The following is a 21073-nucleotide window of genomic DNA, read 5'->3' on the forward strand; positions in this document are numbered from 1 at the left end:
GGTGCCTACTTGTCTAAAACATTTTACTACTATTGGAGGCTACTTGTACCACAGAGGTATTTGTGGGGTAGAGGTAAGGAGACATACTTATTTAAAAAAAAACAACAAAAAAACACTAAGCTTGTGAAGTTTTCAGACTTAAATCTGTTTAATGACCATTAATATTCTTATTTGTAATAACTTGTGATAATTACTGAAAAGAAGTTGATTTAATAACGATGATAAATGACAGTATTAGGATTAAAGTGTTAACTACTATTAAAGTGTTAATGGATGGTGCAGATATTACTACAAAAGTTATATTAGGCTTAGTAAGCATAATGCAATTTTAACAAGGTGGGTAATTGATAGGTTAGTAAACAGGCTAACTGTATTGTGTTACTACATAAGTTTAATAGAAAGATTAGTTATTTGCCACATCTTATTTTAAAGATAAACTTATTTTATTAATAAGACAACTGTAATATGTTCAACTCTAACATTAGGCTTAATTCTGTTGTGAGTTGGCTACTTGTATTTAGTTTAAAAAGTAATTAGAAGCCACATGCAGAAAAGTTATAAATTATAGAAAAAGTGTTACATGAAAAGACATTGATGAAGGTTATTTATTTAATGCTTCTAACTTAAATATTTCATCATGTGGTATTCAAACAATTGCTAACTGTAGTACATTAGAATAATTTAACAATAACGGTAATATGTGCGTATACATAATACAGAACTATGATTGCCTTATTCATTGTTATAGAGAACAAGGTAAAGAGTATGTTAGAATGCAAAAATAAATGTTATTTAAATGCTTAAAAAGATTAAATAAAATTATTAAATATAAATAAATACAAAGTAAAGAATTATCACAGAAATGAATAGAGAAACAAAAAAGTCAGATAGGAATAAAAAACATCAAGAAGCTTTAGTTATTGGTAATGCCATAGTACTGTATGTCAATAATACAGTCTGTTGAGTAGAGAAGAGGGAAAATTAGATGGTTGTTCAAGAGCCAAGGGAAGATATAAGCACCGAAGGGAATGATGTACATGTATTAGAGTGTTAGCAGTCTTTGTAGTACACATAAGGACTAATGATATATGGAAGGCTATGTTAGAAGAGCTAATTGATAAGTTTAAAGCATTGATGAAAGTATTTGAAGTAAAGGACTACAAGTCAGATATACTGCCAAGACATGGTTGTTAGGATTAAATTATAAGTGTATCAGTAGGGGTAAGAGTTAGGTTCAGTTGGTATGTAACGACTAGCTGATTGGATTTGTATACTAAGGAAGGAAGGTAAGGTTTTGAAATGGATGGATCACATTTTAATAGGGTAGGGGCTGGCTTGTTTGTAAGGACTAATTCAAGTATAAGGGTAGTTTTAAACTAGGACTAGACTTTAGTGAGAACCACTATATTAAAGAAAAAAATGAAATGTAGAGAAAAGTATAGTGTTGGAACAAAGTTCAGAAATTCTTTTAATGATAGGCCTAAACTGTTGTTATAATGCTAGAAGTATAAGAAATGAAATGGGTGACTTCGGAACAGTGGTAGGAACAAAGGATTTTGGTATGAATAAAGTGGAACTTTGTTCAATATAGAAAGTTCTGAGGTTGGATGTTATGTGATTGCAGGTAATTTAATGGATATGGAATTTTAAAAAATGGTGTAAGAAGTGACTTGTGTGTGTAAAATGCATGTCCTGTTCAAGTGGTTATAGAGGGAGAAGATTTTTAACTGGAATTTGTTACAGGTCACCAAATGAAACTGGTGATATTAATTTTTAATGAGAAACTCTGTACAGTGAAACAGAGTTTAGTTTCAAATGAGATCATGGTTATGGGGAATTGTAGTTTCAGAAATACAGACTGGGAGATGTTAAAGCCAAATCATATTGGAGACAGCTTTATATGAAATGTTCAGGGTTGTATACTGTACCAGTTGGTTAGGGAATCTACTAGGAACATTGTAAATTTATTGTTTATTTTTAATCAGAAATGGTCAATAGGATAGAAATTGTGGAACATCTGGGTGCAGGTGATAAGTTTGGGTATTTTGCTGCATATGGAAATTAGCTTGGTACTTGGTTTTGCTTATATTGACCAACAGGTCTTTTGTTGTCCTTACATTACATGGCTGTATGTATATAATCCCAGATAATAATGAGGCCAATACCGTGTACTTAACAAAATTTGATATTTGTAATATCATTTAAGAATTCTTTAGTTAAACAAATGCATCAAAATATGCAGGTAAGGGACCATGCACTTCAACATTGAAAAGTGTACATGTTAAAAAATAATTTATTCAAATAGTATCAGTATTTTATCATGCTTGTTTGTTTCATCGACAAAAAAATTCAAATTGTATTAACACTGCATTTTATTTTTTCAGTGTTTACTTAACATGTCATAATTGCTTTACAGATAACTTCCAAGCACTTACAAAGTTAGCGTGAATTTTCAAAAAGGCACATGTCATAAGATTTTAACATTTAATTTCATGTTTATTTAAGCAACTTTATTATGTGAATAAAATTGCCATCACAACATAATTTCAATTTTAATATTATATATGTTTTAATTTCCTAGTTCAATACAAAGTGTTTAAGAAAAAGAGGTAAATATGCTTTTCTGTTTGTCATCTGTCATGTCTTCCCTCATTAATTTATACTTTATTACATCTGTCATGTCTTCCTTATTAATTTATACTTTATTACATCTGTCATGTCTTCCCTTATTAATTTATACTTTATTACATCTGTCATGTCTTCCCTCATTAATTTATACTTTATTACATCTGTCATGTCTTCCCTCATTAATTTATACTTTATTACATCTGTCATGTCTTCCCTCATTAATTTATACTTTATTACATCTGTCATTGTCTTCCCTCATTAATTTATCTTTTATTACATCTGTCATGTCTTCCTTATTAATTTATACTTTATTACATCTGTCATGTCTTCCCTTATTAATTTATACTTTATTACATCTGTCATGTCTTCCCTTATTAATTTATACTTTATTACATCTGTCATGTCTTCCCTCATTAATTTATACTTTATTACATCTGTCATGTCTTCCCTTATTAATTTATACTTTATTACATCTGTCATGTCTTCCTTATTAATTTATACTTTATTACATCTGTCGTGTCTTCCTTATTAATTTATACTTTATTACATCTGTCATGTCTTCTCCTTATTAATTTATACTTTATTACATCTGTCATGTCTTTCCTCATTAATTTATACTTTATTACATCTGTCATGTCTTCTCCTTATTAATTTATATTTTATTACATCTGTCATGTCTTCCCTTATTAATTTATACTTTATTACATCTGTCATGTCTTCCCTTATTAATTTATACTTTATTACATCTGTCATGTCTTCCCTCATTAATTTATACTTTATTACATCTGTCATGTCTTCCCTTATTAATTTATACTTTATTACATCTGTCATGTCTTCCCTTATTAATTTATACTTTATTACATCTGTCATGTCTTCCCTTATTAATTTATACTTTATTACATCTGTCATGTCTTCCCTTATCAATTTATATTTATGCTTTATTACATCTGTCATGTCTTCCCTTATTAATTCATACTTTATTACATCTGTCATACAAAATCTGTACACGTTAATGAATTAGAAACTCAACTTTCAGACTCTATTGAGCTCAAATATTAAACTAAGAACCTCCCATCTTTTTGATTTGTTGAAATATGAATATATTTTAGAAATGTACCAGGGTAGCCCTGCCTACCACTCCATTTTTTTGAAACCTCTTGTATGTTCATCGCTACTTTTATTGGTTCATGTTTATAGCCAATAAAAAGAACACATTCTAATTATGTACACCTTCAAGTTGTTTGCAGTTGGTCTCCCTCTGGTATAGCGTTAAGTCTATGGATTTACAATGCTAAAATCAGGGGTTTGATTCCCCTTGGTGGACTCAACAGGTGGGTAGTGCAGTGTGGCTTTACTATAAGAAAACACAAACACTTGTTGTTGGCTTTGAAAAGAAAATTTGTAATTTCACTGGGAATTATGAAGTCTGTTGACTAAGCTTATTGTGCTGAACAGAAATTAGATTGTTGTTAACCCAGTATAGCTTAATTAGAAAACTAAGTAAATTACAGTGGTTTTGTGTGTATTACAACAATTATTTGATAATTCTTTGGCTTTATAAAATGCATCTTTGTAATTACAAAAATTAATTTCTCATCCTTTTTCACTTGCAAGTGTGGTGTGCAAGCATAAATCAATTTCATAACATAGTAATTAATATAAAACATTGTTTTTCTATGTATTTGTTACTTATTGTTCTATGTTTGAAGGAAAACAAATAAAAATTAAATCTACACATTCATAAACACACACACATTACACAACATACCACTAAATTTCTAATGTTCTGGGAGGATAAATCACATGCAAATACCTTCAGAGTTTACTGGATTAACCCTGATGTCGTAAAGAGCCACATCATAAACATTATTTCATACTTTTATTACTTTTATTTCTAGTTGAAACCACTGTACTATAAATTGGCCAATAAATTATCTTCCACTGTGTTCTCAGAGCTGAGATTATGATAAACTCAGTAGGAAAGTTATGGTAAATTGTGGCATACAAGGCTATTTGCTATTGATGGTATTGTATTACAATGTTATGTAAACAGTCTAATGGAAAGTGCAGTAATTCATTGCTCTGTGTTCATCATGTCTCTGCTTTAGTTACTAATAGTAAAATAAACTTTGAAACTCGTAGTGGAAGTACTTTGATTATTCATGATCAATACTTTCTCAATTTTTGATTGAGATTGACCAAATTGACAAACCTTAGTGTTGGGGTAAAGAAAATGACACACTATAAAGTTTTTCTGGGAAAAAAAAAATCTTTATTAAGGAAGCTTTTCAGCTTATGCAAATTCAATTTCAAATGAAGAGAAATATGAATCTTAGTCTGAACATCACTTTTCACTTGAAGCAGTCAACACTCTGACTCCAATTATTCATGGACATATTTACTAAAAAATTCGTATTTACAAATTCAGATTTTGTCTACAAAAAATTGTTGTGTACTAAAAGCTTGAAATAATTTGTGAAGGCACACAAAACATTATATTAATGTTATAGTATGGAAACTGTGATGGTCACTTTGGGGTCACATGATTGACATCATCCACTGAGGCAGCAAAGAAAGAGTTAACGAGTGTTTTTAATCTAAATGTAGGAAATGTGTTGATCAGAATAACTGTGAAATGCAACATCTTTTAGTTTTGCATGTATCACTGTGATAAGTAATAGTTGCTCTAAAAGTTAACATTATAAACCCTGTGTATCAAATGGCACAGTTTCATATGATTTTTACATAAATCAAAACTAGATGAAGGTTTTTGCTGGGTGTCTAGCATTTCTGCTTCTTCTTCCACTTTCTTGGCCACCAAGACTCGGGCAGAGCAATTACCTCTTTCCTTTCGAATTGATTGTCTCTACGACTATAATCGTTCTTTTACACTGGTGGAACTCAAACTGGCCCTTCATTGGTCTGGCAGTACCCCGGTTGGACCTGATATTGTACACTTTGAAATGTTGTGTCATCTATCTCCTGCTTCTCTTGCTATTCTTCTGATTGTTTTTAACTGGATCTGGCAGGAGAATGTTTTTCCTGATGCTTGGCACCAGGCTATAGTCCTACCTTTCTCTAACCTGGGAAGGATCCCAAGATTCCTTCAAACTACTGTCCAGTTGCTCTTATGAGCTGTCTTTGTAAGACCTTGGAGAGGATGGTTAATGCTTATCTCATTTGGTTCCTCGATTCAAACAACCTCCTCTCGCCCACTCAGTGTGGGTTCTTATGACAGCACTCCACCATGGACCACCTGATTGGACTTGAAGTGTCAATCAGAGAAGCCTTTCTCAAATGACAACAAGTATCAATATTCTTTGACATTGAGAAGCTTATGATACAACATGGAGGTATGGCATTTTGCGAGGCCTCCATATATATGGGTTACGTGGCCATTTGCCCATTTTTATTAAACATTTTTTAATAAAGAAGAGATTCCAAGTTTACGTGAGTTTGACACTTTCCTGTTCTTTTCTACAGGAACTTGGAATCCCTCAGGGCTGTGTTTTGAGTGTCACACTTTTCATTTTAAACATGTCCTGTCCCAAAGTTTGTCCATAATGTTCACCCTGGTGATGTTTTTTAGTTTTTTAAAGGTCACTAATCATTTTAATGCCTTTTAAGTTTTTTAATTTATACATTACATCTTTTTAATGTGGCTCCCTTTAAAAAGGTTGTTTTTGTACTTATCTGTTAGTCTTCCTGGTGAGTTATAATTATTACAATTATGCTACAGAAAGTCCTTTACAACTTGTATTACTGTAGTTTTTCTCTTAACATTATAGACTAGATGTAAACATTAGTTTTATTATATTTATGTTGTTTTTAAACTTTGTTTTGTTTTACCTCAATTTCCTTTTATGAATTTTACTAAATTTAATTTTAACTTTTTACCGAATGTTTGGCACAGATAGCTTAGCTGTTTTGTGCCATAAAACACTAAATCAACCAACCAACTTTTCTCAGTTGTTATATTCGTTATTTTAAAAATTTACAAAAGTTACTACATAAGATATTAAGAGTCAGTATCAGGAAATTTAAATCGAGTTTAGTGCCAATTTTAATACATTTTAGATGCAAATGTTTGTTTTTACTTGAATTTTGTCTGAAACAATAGTTAGGAGATACATTGTAACAGTTTTACACAGAAGTATAGTTATTTTTTTATCATGAAAATAAGATAAAGTTAAACTATCTTAGCATAGTTTGGTAATGTAACACCTACTTCTGTTACTGTGACTATTCATTCAAACACTTTTAAATTAGATACAACTATAAAACTCTTTTCTTCTTTGTGTCAGACGCATTACACGAGATGAACCATAATTTAATACAGGATGATGTTCCCTGTTTTCTTTATTTAGGGACGAGGATATGTCAGTTGTGAAATATGTGGTAAAAAACTCAGGGAGGTCAGTGTGGTTCCCCACATGAAAAATGCACATCCAGTTAAAGGTTCTGAGGCAATGGAAGAGAAAGAGGAAACTGTTCACGAAGAAGCAAAAATCCCAAAACGAAAAGCTGCGATGAAGTAAGTTTGGTCTAAATGTAATACCTTGCGTGTTTTAAGTTTGGTCTAAATGTAATACCTTGCGTGTTTTAAGTTTGGTCTAAATGTAATACCTTGCGTGTTTTAAGTTTGGTCTAAATGTAATACCTTGCGTGTTTTAAGTTTGGTCTAAATGTAATACCTTGCATGTTTTAAGTTTGGTCTAAATGTAATACCTTGCATGTTTTAAGTTTGGTCTAAATGTAATACCTTGCATGTTTTAAGTTTGGTCTAAATGTAATACCTTGCATGTTTTAAGTTTGGTCTAAATGTAATACCTTGCATGTTTTAAGTTTGGTCTAAATGTAATACCTTGCATGTTTTAAGTTTGGTCTAAATGTAATACCTTGCATGTTTTTCTTCCCTTTCAAAACGTACTTATCGATTTACACTGAGGTCGATTGTTTAGTTTTGAATGCGTGATCAGTGCATAAGGTTTGTTAAAGGAAATCAACAGTGTCTCGTTTATGACAGATAAAAACAATGAATTTTGTTTTGTTACTTTGTATTATAAATTATTTTAGAGCACGTCATATCTTTAATGAAGTTTAATAAGGTGCAGGTAACATTACTGTGAATTAACAACTGATTTTCTTATTTTATAATATGTTATTTGCACTTGGTTATGTGAGACAGCTGTGAAAAGCAATAAAAATCATTTAATGTTTATTTTTCTGCTGTAATTTAGAGCCCAGCAGCAAGTACAGAGTTATATAAAGAATCTAGCAGAAAAAGTTGACTCAAACAATAGAACCTGTTCAGTATCAGATTCATACAGTGGTTCATCGAGTGAGTACGATGATGATGATGATGATGATGATGATGAAGACGAGAAAGATGGGTGTACGAAAAAAGAAAAATTCAGGTGGAGGATTTGGTTCCATGGAAGGGTTTATTTTGTGAATCAGATATGATCCAGAAACCAGAGGAAGGCACTGATATGTTGCAGGAAGTGGAACAGAATAGCCATCTAATCTGCCAAAAAAAATGTAAATTGTTAGAATGCAGTTATTCTATAGTTCCAGAGCTTAACATTAATTATTTTTAAAAAGTTTTGTGTGAATTCATATTCTTCAACATATAAATACAAATTGGAGACACCTATAGAATGCATAAAATATTAAATGAAGTTGATCATTATATTACCCCTGAAAAAAGATTATACAAACTTGTTAGTTAGCCCCTGCTAGTACGGTGGTAAGTCTATGGATTTACAACGCTAAAATCAGGGGTTCAATTCCCATCAGATAGCCTGATGTGGCTTTGCTGTGGGAAAGCACAAACACACAAACTTGTTAATGTGTGTGTATGTATGTAAAGTTCACCACTTGTTTTTGTCCTTGTAAAGACAAAGAGAAAACTTTTGGTTTGGTAAATGAAAAAAATGTGAGGAACAATATGTTTATGTAAGTGATTTAACATGTTCTGCTTAAGTTCATTCCTAGAAGTTTCATTTGGATGTGAAACCATACATAGGTTTGTATAGTTTTCAGTACTGGGAAACATGAAGCTTTGTTACTTACCCAAAACCAACTGGTTTAGTAAATAGAAACAAAGTTTTCAAACCAGTCAGGGTTAAAGAGTTTAATTTCCTAAAATGATTATATTTTTTCTACAAAAAGTTAATCGAGGTAAATTATTTTGTTTCAACCTTAAAGTTTATTATCACCAACCAACATAACTATACTTTTTTTTTCTTTAACAAGAAATGTTTATAGTTACCTGCATAGAAAACTGTCAGATTCTCAGTTTTGAGCTGTGCCTGTTTACTTTATCCTGAGAAGACCATATCTAGTCAGGAAGTATAAAGCAGTTTTGTTTATAAAACTGTTCTGTAGTATAGAGAAATTCATGTGTTAATTCTTAGGTTTTCTTTATACATTTCTCTTTTTATATGAATTTTACTTAAAGTTAACCTTGTAAAAAATATTAAGGCATTTCAAATGATAATATTTTGCTTCTTAGGGTTGTGGGAAGATGTTTCAGTCCATAAAAGGTTTAAGAATTCATATGGCCAGCTGTGATGCAACACTTGAGAAAACTTGGAGATGTACAACATGTGAAACCAACTTCAAGGGAATTGATTCACTTTTCAACCATCTAATGTGCACTCACTACGTATGTAGTGTATTTGTTTTTAATCGCTGTTGGAACTATTAATGTTAATCTTAACTTTCTTCATTACATTTAATCAGTATTAAGATAGAGGTTGCCTTTGTGTATCAGTAAAGCAACATCACATTAATAGTGTCTCATGTTCATGAAGTTATTTATGACACTGCTAAAATTTATATTTCTCTCTCATTTCCATTCTATGTTTGTTGATATTATATGAAGTTGCTTTTGTCCTGTTTATGGTTCCAGGTAATTGAAATAAGATTAGTGGGTTTATTTTATGTACATATAATTATACACATTGGTCAATGTATTCTTTTGTTATTGACTAAAATTTATAACTGGATACGTTCAGATATGGTTTCAGTTATTTTTTGCTGGGGTTTAATCTACAATAACAATTTCTTTGTTTGCCTAACTGTGAAGTAGTTTTGATATTGATTTTAAAACAGTTTAAATTTTGTTTTTTAATTTATTTATTTTTTTATAAAAAGTGTGTATTCTTAGATATTTTGGACACTTTTCAATGACAAGCTAGTAGATAAAATTATTCTATATATTTAATATTATCTGATGACCACAAATTAGAAAATGTTTTCACTAGAGATACTTTGCAACTTAACAAAATCCAGTGCCTTAAATGAAATAAACTTGGAAAAGTTACTTAAAAAAAAAAGATATCAAATAATGTTGTAATTTTTTAGAACCATATTTTGTTTTCTTTACTTGAAGTAATATTGTAGTAAGTTATATCAGTTTAACTTGCTTTTACTTTATTTTCTATTTAAAGGAATATATAACTGCAGGATATGCTAATGGTAAGTTTGTATTTTTATTTAATGTTAACTTGAAAATATTTTAACTCATTACTTGCTTTTAACTGCAAGGTTACAGTAATATGGCAGTAATGTATCTAATATTTTGTAAGTGTGATAATTATTTATCACTTGGTAGCATTTCTTCTATTTGACCTCTCTTAGCCAGGTCTTATGATTTATGTGAAATTAAGAAAAATTTTGTGTAATGTAGCCTGTAACCAGTTGATCGGTAAGTAGAAAGCATGTGTGACAAATCTGGATTATATTATTCTTTCCACCTTACCAAGTGACAAATGAGTTTACATTTCAGATAATCAAGTGTCAGTAAACTGAATATGATGGGCTTTGTCACATGATGTTTTTCGGCTGTTTAAGTTTCCTTATCACATTGGCTCCCACACGACTCATTGTTGGGTCATGATAGTCTTCCAGTAAGACCCACTTTCTTAAGTTGTTTTTTTTTTTTTTTGTTTTATTAAACTGATAGTTGTATATAAAAATAGACAAAGCAAATAACTATTTGGACAAAAATATATACATTAAAAAAAATGAATTTTGCAACAAAATTGTTATTTTGAAATAGTGAATATAGGAAACAAACTGTTATCTAAATTTTCCAACATACTGTTTCCAAAAGAGATTAGAAAACAAATAAACCAGTTTGCCATGAAAATAAAAACAATGAATAATAAGAAAGCAGTGTAAAATGACAGTCATTATTATAGATATAATTTGAAATTATATGACCTGATGTCTTTTATTGAAACAAGTATTGCATAGAGCAGGGCTAATTTCACATTCGTTGCAGTATGTGCAAACATTTTTGGTCTTTCTATCCACTTCTTTTGCATCATTGTCTTTCTTTTATTTCACTGTAGCAGCCAGTGTATCTTTTACAAATTATTCTGTTAGACTTGTGTGTTTCAGTGTAAGTCATCGTAATGTATCTCGTGTTGGCTCTTTCTGCTGTTGTCCTTGGTGTTACTGCTGCTTGAGCATTTACTCGACGTGGTGATTCAATGATTGACTTTTGAAACGTGCATTTGTATTGTTTTTTGGTGCGCTTTGTTGAATAATACCAAAGCATTTACCATTGTTGCATTTAGCAAAAACTGAAAGGCAGTATAATAATTTCATCTAATACTCTTCCTAATTAGTGGGAAGTAACTGGACATTTGATTGGACATGTCTGTTCCTTGTTTTATGATATTGGAATTGAGAACCATTTCTGGATTTCTGACATTCACATCAATTGATCTCCATCCAATTTCCTTGAATTTCAGTTTATGCTTCATTGACAACATAAGAACATGTTTTTTCCCTCCATATTGCAATCACAATACTGTTATCTTGTTGGTGACCGACAATTCTCTGAACCTGACGATGACTGAAGAAGGTTGAAATGTTGTTTGCTCCTCTACATAGAATTTTCTCAGCCCATACCAGCCATTTTTACGTATATAACTCCATGAAACTTCTTTATTTCATCACAATTAGTGTCTTTCCACACGCTTACCTTTGTATTTGTTTTACCAGCTGCCTTATTTGGTGATAATTGACAATAACTGATATTTCAACATATGTTATAGAAAAAATATTAATATCTGAAAAAGAGAAATAATAATCATTACATATGGATTCATATTTCAAACACTTTATGCTTCTAAAGTTCTAGCATGACCCATGGGTTGGTCATGTGGGACAGTAAGACTAAATGCATTTTTAGGGCTCAACGACCCACCCATGGTTCGTGGGTCAAAAATGACCTTTACAAGGTCTGAGTCATAACTAACATATAAAAATTGTATTCTTCCTAAAAACAAAAGTAATTATAAGATGACAAGTGAGACCCTGGAAAGTATTGGCAAAATAGGCTTGGGAGTTAGTGTTAAAAGACCCTGTGATTAATGTAAAATAAATTTTTTAGTACAAACCAAAGAAGAGCTGATAACCAGCTTGTACTATTTGACAGCCAGTACCTTAAAGAGTAACCCTGAATTAACTGATGAACATTTTTCAAATGTTGACTGTACCAATATATCAAATTTCAAGATACGATTCCAACTGTACTACAACATATTTTAGTTTGAAGATAATGTTATCATTATATAACATTTATGTAGTATAATTCACGAAAACATTAAAATAATCCCTCATAAGGGCTAAGTATTGTCCAGAAAAATTGTTTTTAAATACAATTTCATTTGTAGAAATATGCACCGACAACTTTTTCTGTTTTAGTTTTGCAGACCTATTATTAGAAACCACCTTTTAACATCTTTTTTGGTCTAAATTCTTTCAAACACCACTTTTAAGCCTTTTCTTTACAACAAACTCAGTTTTCTATAGTTTATCTACCATTTTGTAAGAAACATGGCTGTCATGAAGTAACATGGCAGAGTCTCAAAGATGTAATTAACGAGAAATATTTGAGAAAAAAGGCTATTTTGGAAAGGGTTTATAACCTTTATTAAAATTCAAAGTATTAATATGTCATCCCATCGAGAATATACACAATATACTTCTTACCAGAAGTATATCTCTATAGTGACCATATTAATGATAATCTGCTAAATTACATTAATTTACACTGAAAGTATTAAGATATTTTAATTAAAGATTTTCTCATAAATCGTTTTTTGGGGAATATTGATTAGACAACATGCAGACTAACTTTCTCTTTAAGACTGAACGTATTTTTTGTGCATGAAAAAAGTTTGTCATGTGAAATCTTTATAAATTGCAGATGAATATGAAATGTTTTTTTAAAGAACAAACCTTCTATTTTATCTGTTACTTTTGCTATCAAATCAAAATCTGTGTTCAATTGATTTGGCTGCCATTGTAACTACTGCAAAAAAATATTATGAAGTAAATTCAAATTGTGTTTATTTTTTCCTAGAATATGCAAATTATAACTTGAAAACAAATGTTTAATCTAAATAGGTTAAATGTTATAATATTATACATTTATATATGCTTATTTTTGCTGGCTAAAATAGAAATTACAATAGTATGGTGCACACACACTCGTGTTACCTTATCCAAGAATGTAAGACAAACCTTTTCGTTTTCCCTGTATTGGCTGTGTTTTAGTACACTAGTATTTTGTAATATACAATCACATTTCAATTGTACATTTTATGTGTATATACATTATTAAGATTTACAAATAAGATTTTAAGCTTATATTTTCTTAAAACATAGGACATTAAATAAAGAGGTAAAGCAAACATCTCTTCTAGTTATGACCTTTGTTTGTTTTTGAATTTTGTGCAAAGCTACACTACAGCTATCTGCACAAGCCATCCTTAATTTAGCAGTGTAAGACTAGAGGGAAGGCAGCTAGTCATCACCACCCACTACCTATTCTTGGGCTACTCTTTTACCAACAAATAGCGGGATTGACTGAAACATTATAATGCCCCCACAGCTGAAAGGGTGACCATGTTTTGAGTTATGGAGATTCAAAAAAGAATGAAATTTCAAAGATTTTAAAGACTCAATTTATCAGCACAAAGGTTTGTCTCGGAAGAAACAATGCCATTGTATTTGAAAATGGCTGGGTTTGGTTTGAATTTTGCACAAAGCTACATTGAAATTGGCTGGGGAGAACCATTTCTGGGACATTCTGAGCTTGTGACTGTTAATTAAATGTCATGTATAGAATTAAGCATATATAAGGACCATTTCCAAACATTGAAGGAAGCGATGGGGGGTATTGAGTTTTATTCAGTACATTATTGATATCTCATCATATCTCTCCTAGCTTTTTAAATATTGGTCATTTTAGTTTTTAATTCATACAAAACTATAGACTTCATATGGTGATTTCACAAACATCTAATTTGAACCAATGTTACATTCAATGTACTATGTGACAGACAGAAATCAATGTTTAGGTGTTTTTTTTTAAATATTCAATTTTAAATTAAGAAACTAAATAATTTATAATATGAAATTTTTAATTGCATTTTAGTTTTGTATCAGATGACATGACCTTTGACCTGTGATTTGTTGCAATAAGGTCAAAAGATTTAAAAGTAGAATTTTAAAACTGTTGTCAGATTAATATTTACTAAATAACGATTTTCTTTTTTTAATTCACAAAATACGCAAGCCAAATTGATACAACACTTTTGTATTGTGGTGCATTGATTTGCCAAAATTCTGCAAATACACTAGTGCACTGATTTATCATCATACCCAATTACCAATTTTTATCTTTACAGAGCTCGGAGAAATCTCAGTTTTAAAACATTCCATTCATTACTATTTTAGAATTTTTCTGCATTTCCACAACGTATAGGCTTATGTTTGTTAAGAATCTATCATCACTTGAAGGTATAGTAATTCATCTCTTGTTTTTCATGGGAATTTACCTTCTCTTATAAAGGTTTTATTACTACAGCCCTTCGTTGTCATCCTTTCGTGATGTCACACAAACATATTTAAATATTTTATCATATCTGTTTGAAAGCTACAGGAGTGTTTCTTACTAATTTCATTTTTTATATTATATTAAAAGAATCGAGTATCTGTCCCTTACAGTAAATCAAAGAAATGTTTTGTGTGTAAATAAACTACTATAGATTAAAATACAAAAGTGATTTCAGTCAATTATTTCTCTTTCTTATTCACTAGTTACTTATAGCATGAATCTTCTGTTGGATCAACTTATTTTTAAATCATTGATACTGTCTTCAAAAAAAGTACAGAAACCACATTTGTATTTAATACTTATGTTATTGAAATCATAACATTAGAAATAGCAGTAGTGGCTTAAGTTTGTTAAAATATAACGATGAATGTGTGATATAGATCATATGTATATAAAGACTTTAACATTAAAACTGATGAGTTTCTTAAATATAATTGCTACAGTTCATGGTCTGTTCAAAGTTAATGTTTTCAAGACATGTTTGTACTTTATATCTAGTTATTTTATCAAAGATAAACAGTGTGAAAGAAATTGCAAAATATAAACCTGGCTGAAACATCTGAGTGAGCCAGTTGTAGAGTTGTTTATAGACAAATTTTTACTTGATTGGAAGGAGATATTTATATTATTAAAATGTAAAGAGCTGTAACCAAAATTTTCCATCGTGAACTCGGACAGAATGTGTGTGTATGTTCCTCCAGTTTATCGTCCACAAGACTAAAAACAGTATCATTTCAGATAGCAAGTATTCTCTTCCTAAAAGGAAACTGCAGAATGTCTTTAAAGAGTATGGCACAGAAAGACTTGATAAAATGCCATTTGAACCAGCTATGAATTGGACTTTAGACTTGTAAGTGGCTTTAGAATTCTTTTTTTTTATTATTAATGTATGGTATACATCTTTATGTGTGTGTATTGTTTAATGGGTACCACTTACAGTTTAATAAAGTTTCTTCTCAGTGTTCAATCATTTTATATGTAAGTTGAATGTTTTTTTAATAGTAAATGCACTTACATTAACTTAAGATGCTCACAGTATTGTTTGAGTTATTTTTCTGTGTGTATTTTTAACACTAATTACTTTTAAATGTTTGTTGAAATGAGACTAATTGTGGTAAAAAGGCTGACAGTCAGACATTAATCATATATTTTGTGACATAAGTATAATTTTAAAAGGATTCTGTTTTAGGAGAAACATAATTATACAAAAAAATCTAACCATCTCTAATACAAGGTTGATAATTTTTTGTATTCAGAAGAATTGTGACTTAGTGGATATTTATTGTAGTTGTCAGAAATTTGTATACATATCTATCTTTTATTTACATAGCAATATGGCCCGGCATGACCAGGTGGTTAAGGTACTCGACTTGTAATCTGAGGGTCACGGGTTCGAATCCCTGTAACTTCAGCCGTGGGGGCATTATAATATGATGGTCAATCCCACTATTCGTTGGTAAAAGAGTAGCTCAACAGTTGGCGGTGGGTGGTAATAACTGACTGCCTTCCCTCTAGTTTTACACTGCAAAATTAGGGACGGCTGGCGCAGATATCCCTCAAGTAGCTTTGCGCAAAATTCAAAAAACAAATAAACATAGCAGTATAAAACTTGCATATTCGAAGGAGAGGGTGAAATTGCTAAATAAATAATGACTTTGAAACAACTGTTTAAAAGAAATGTACTTCACTAAGTTTTATAGTCTTTAATTATGTACTGTTTAGTACTTGTTCGAGGTAATGATAAAATTTAATGGTAGATAATATGTTTAATAGTACTTAAAGGATTTTTTTTTTCCAAATACTGATCAACACTGTACCACCAATATCAATATTTATTTTATTAAAAAATTCAGTTATTGTTGATAGATAATAATTTCATATTTTACCTGCTTATTTACTGTTTATAATATCCCCTTATTACTGCACTGTTTACTTTCTAATAATTCAGTAAATATGTGCTTTTGTTACAGCCGCAAAAATCATTATAAAAAGAATTATTTACTCGGTGGAAGCCACATGCAAAGGACTGGGAAAAGTTAAGTCCATCGTAAGTATCAAGTTCAGAAATTATTTTTGAAAAGGCATTTAGCTTATAGTTGATATGTCTGAGGGTACAGAATCTGTATTGAAATAAATCTGCTACAGTTTTCTGAATTGGTAAATTACAAGTTGTATGTAATTAATTATTAATTGAGTTTTATAAAATTTCTTTTTGAGGTTGTATATATATTTTTATTAAATCTCTTCCTATGAACATCAACAGTACGTGTCATAATGCTTGAGTAAGATGTATTCAAAATTAAATTAAACTGCTTTGTTATCATAGTATATGAAGAAAATGCAGCTAATAAATCAGATTTTAAAACTATACAAGTTTTAAGTTTTTAATTTTATAAGGCAATAATTAAACACTATCCTAAATTTCTGCTAGTTTTAAAAATTGTTACATTTTTTCTTTAGGCATCTCCTTTTTACAAATTTATCATTCCTCCAAGATGAACGGAATTTAACTTAATATAGCTGCTATAGTGTTGTTATTGCTCAAAGAAAACATTATTTTCATAGCCTTCAATCTGTTTAGTTTCAGAGCAAGAAATTTTAGAACCATACCACTCTTATCATGCCCACCTTTCACAGTCTCTCTTTCAGAAATTGTCAGTAGTTTTGTTTGACGTTCGGTATTATATTGTTTTCCACACAGAGAATTGTCAGTTTTAGTACAAGAAATATGTTGACAAGCTCAATTGAATTTGTAATCACTCTTATCGTGTTGTTAAAAAGACAGAAACTTTGTAATAGCTATGAGACATATTCTGTTATTTCTATACTATTATTTTGCATTCTTTGGAGTATTATGTAATTAAATGAAAAATTATTAAGTAGTACTGTTAGTATAATGGGGGTTAAGTGTCATCGACAATTGACGAGAAAAAGCTCAATTATTACTTTATTCTTGTTTTTCATCTGTATTCTTTATCATTATAAATGTAACTAAAATATAAAAATTGCAAATGTTTTATATTAGATAAGGTAAAATGAATTTTTCATGCGGTGTGCTCAAAAGTTGTGTGGATATTAGTTAATTTGATGCCATAATATGAGCTGCATGTTTGCCATGTAATTTACTTATGTAGTGCAAATATTAGATACTCATTACTCAAAAGGCAGTAAGGTTTAAGTATAAATAGATGCATACTTTTAAGCTATTTAGGATAGTTTCTTGTTACCTTTAAATTGTTCTGGAAAAAAGGAATGGATAATTTAGATTTCTTTTTCTGTTTGTTAAGAAGTCATCAAATTGATCAACCTTAAATATAGTTCAGGTAGAAAAAGTAACAAACTATGAGTTTTACAGAAAAAAGGTATGGAATTTAGGAAAGTTCAGAGATTACACAAATGAAATTTGAGTTTCGAAATGAAGAAAAGTATTTTTTTTATTCTCAATGTGAAAATCGCTTTGGACTCAGACAACCAAAAAAAGAATCAATGTATTGACAGTAAAAGTACTTGATTAAAAAGTCTTTCTCTTTTTTGTTTTGTTTTTTTGTACAAAAGACTTGTAGTTTTTGTTGAAAACCTATCAGAGTTTGAGGAGATACATATATTGTATTAAAAGGTGTAGTGTGAAAACGTAAGTACAAATTGATTACAAAGTTGGTCAATTTGACCAACCTTGGTGGAAAGGAGCTAATATCTCAGATTGTTTGAAATTGATGACTTATTTTGGTTACGAAAATCAAGCTTAATGATCCATAATTTATAATTCTATATTTCGTTTATATGTTTATATTAAACATGATTACTATATTATTAAAATAGTAAGTATGAATTACTCTTTGCTTTCAGATATTTTGTTTATACCTGAAGCTTAGTTAGATGAGTTTCAAATAGCATTCATTAGAAGCACAATTTTCCATGTACTTTGGTTTATAGACAAAATAGTTCGTATAATACTTTCAAAAAATTGAAAAAATCATTCAGGTATAACAATTTATTTTTACTGTGCATTAAAAGATAGTTAACATCTTTTGGCTTTATAGGGAGTCTAAACAGTACTTTCCAGAGCTGAAAGAATCACCGTACATCAGGTTTGATAATTCTGATAATGTTCCAGAGATTGTTCCATCTGCATGGAAGAAGTTAAGCTTGTTTGAATCAATATCTTCTGAAAGTATGTAATGGAACCATTTGATAACAATTTGTACAGAAGTTTTTGTTGTTTTTATAGTTCTAACACACACGTACATTGTTAACTTTACTGATAATGTTAATTGTATTTACTGTTAACTTTCACTACCTATAACTTGTATGAAATATGTCAAAGATTTTGTTTTAATTTTGATTTTATGTAATTTGATTAAACGTATTAACAGAAATGGTAAAGTACTGAGGTTAGATGAAAAAGGGTTTCTTAATACAGATCGTATTAAATGTATGTGTTTTGGAGCAATTGTAAATATAAATTCTTTAATTGGATACATATGTATGTTGTTTTTTGTGACACTAGTGTTGTAAAGAAGTATTTGCTAATGCATTTAGAATCAGAATACATAAGTACTGCAGCCACATATTTTAATATTTTAGGTACAGCTCTTATATTTGGTTTGAGCATTTTGATATTGTATATCCAGATTCTATTCACCTTTGTTTTACTTTAAACAATGAGTGGGATTTCTTACCATGCTGTATTCTGTAGATGCCTCCTGCTCAACATTTTTTGTTGGTGGTCCTGTTTGGGCTTGTGATTGGTGTACGGTTCCTTTAGGTGTGACTACCAAACAATATATTGCATTATCAGTTTCCCTGAAAGTAGATGGTACTCACTCACTGGTGGACACTTCTCCAGAAGAAGGAATGATTCAGATTTGGGATGCAGGAATTTTGGATTTAAACAAGTGAGACCATTAAATATGTATTAACTTGTAAGTTGCAAAGACATCTTTGTTTTGTATTATCTATATTTCATTCACTTTAACCATATAACATGGTACCATTTTTAAATACCTTTACGTGCAAGTTGCAAGGTGTTACTGAGTTGTAATCAAAATTTAATTAAACCACTTTAGGTATTTTAATGACATTAGTATTGTCAAGTACATTATGATTCTAAGCCTAATATTATTTAAGTTTTTATTCTGTTATTTCAAAGTTAACTGATGAAAGATTAATAACACTTTCACATTTGCTCATGTTTGAAATGCAAGTGGCCATAGCAGCTAAACTTTAGACTTTGCTATGCAAGAAATTATTATGGTTAATAGTGTATTTCTTGGTGACAGTAAACTACATGCACATACAGTTCGTTTACCAATAACTTGATAGAAGTTCCTAGAATTGGCCTCGAAAGAAGTCATTACAGACATTTCCAAGTTCAAGCTATGCCATGTTTACTTGCAAAACAGAAGCTGTGTTACCTAGTGATCATTTTATTTTGAATGGCATGTTTATAACCAGTAGAAAGACCAGATTTTACCCTTCAAGGTTTTTCATCCTCACATAATACATATGGCATGTAGGGTTGCTTTCAGTGCCATTATGAGGCTAAGTTTCCTCTTAAGAGAAATGTTTGTAACAGTGGTAATTTTCTCCTGCTTTACATGTATTAACTTCATTAATTGAAGTTAGATTTTACTTTCATATTTTAGTTAATTATGTCTTATTGTTTTTCAAGGTTTGTATTTAAGAGGTTTAATTTTTTTTAAATTATTCTATACTTTACATCACTAGAACACCTTTGAGACAACACTTGTGAGTGCAAAAAATATTATGCTTGAGGGGCTAAACCTAATAACTGAAGTTAGCATGACATTACCCATGTGCATTTATTGTTATGCATTAACAGAAATAACCAAAGATAAAAAATAGGATAGGAAAATAAAACATTAAATATGAATTATAAATTAAAAGATAAAGGCGTAAAATTATGCATGTCAGTAAAATAATCAGTGAGGGTTTAAATGGTGCACACCCATTTCTGTTTCTTAATTTTAAACCTTTCACTGCACTGTATATTAATGATAATAACTAGAGTTAGTAATATAGTAGAGGAAATGGCAAATAAAATAAATGTTTACGTAAAATTTTGGTATTTATTTAGTTAGTTAGTTCTAAAAAGTATACAAGTGAAATATAAAAACGTAAACATTAATAATTTTATATTTAATGTGAAAATTGCTGTTAAAAACTATTCAGAGTTCAAGTGCAAATAACTGGATTACATGATGAATTTTCATTAGAAAACACAAAATTAGGTATTTTATTTTTTGAGACTACATAATTTTAGGAAATTTCTCATCAAACTTAAAACAGTTCAAGTATTGATTTCAATTTTACTTTTTTATTGTTCCTATTTGCAGACTATTCAACTCAGTTTTTTATTTGGCTTCCTTATATGACTTTTTTTATGGTAAACTATGGGCAAAAAATTACTTGATCTAGTAGCTAGCTGATATGGTTCATTATGATTTACTGTATCTATTGACTATTTGATCACATTAGTTCGATATGTAAAGTGTTAGA

At 30.0% G+C, this 21073-nt stretch overlaps 2 protein-coding genes across 2 annotated transcripts in view; both read left to right on the top strand.

The window, feature by feature from the left end:
• The first annotated feature begins 6 nt into the window (after window positions 1-6).
• Window positions 7-9283, top strand: LOC143246613 (uncharacterized). The gene is made up of 4 exons (XM_076493634.1): window positions 7-73; window positions 6996-7162; window positions 7869-8169; window positions 9146-9283. The coding sequence occupies exons 2-3, from the start codon at window positions 7062-7064 to the stop codon at window positions 8092-8094; spliced, it is 327 nt and encodes a 108-aa protein (XP_076349749.1). The 5' UTR covers window positions 7-73; window positions 6996-7061; the 3' UTR covers window positions 8095-8169; window positions 9146-9283.
• LOC143246612 (general transcription factor 3C polypeptide 2-like) overlaps window positions 9163-21073 on the top strand; it is a 43199-nt gene continuing 31288 nt past the window's right edge. Inside the window, exons 1-6 of the mRNA XM_076493633.1 lie at window positions 9163-9298; window positions 10086-10113; window positions 15293-15404; window positions 16525-16601; window positions 18595-18725; window positions 19251-19449. Of these exons, the coding sequence (XP_076349748.1) occupies window positions 19409-19449 (41 nt within the window). The 5' untranslated portion in view covers window positions 9163-9298; window positions 10086-10113; window positions 15293-15404; ... (1 more) ...; window positions 18595-18725; window positions 19251-19408. The remainder of the gene's footprint in view (window positions 9299-10085; window positions 10114-15292; window positions 15405-16524; window positions 16602-18594; window positions 18726-19250; window positions 19450-21073) is intronic.

This window comes from Tachypleus tridentatus, chromosome 3, assembly GCF_004210375.1.
Source record: "Tachypleus tridentatus isolate NWPU-2018 chromosome 3, ASM421037v1, whole genome shotgun sequence".
Taxonomy (NCBI): domain Eukaryota; kingdom Metazoa; phylum Arthropoda; class Merostomata; order Xiphosura; family Limulidae; genus Tachypleus; species Tachypleus tridentatus.

Coding starts and splice junctions, on each gene's coding strand:
- LOC143246613 (XM_076493634.1), top strand. CDS start 7,062: ATGAAAAATGCACATCCAGTTAAAGGTTCTGAGGCAATGGAAGAGAAA. Junction 7,163..7,868: donor AAACGAAAAGCTGCGATGAA/GTAAGTTTGGTC, acceptor GCTGTAATTTAG/AGCCCAGCAGCAAGTACAGA.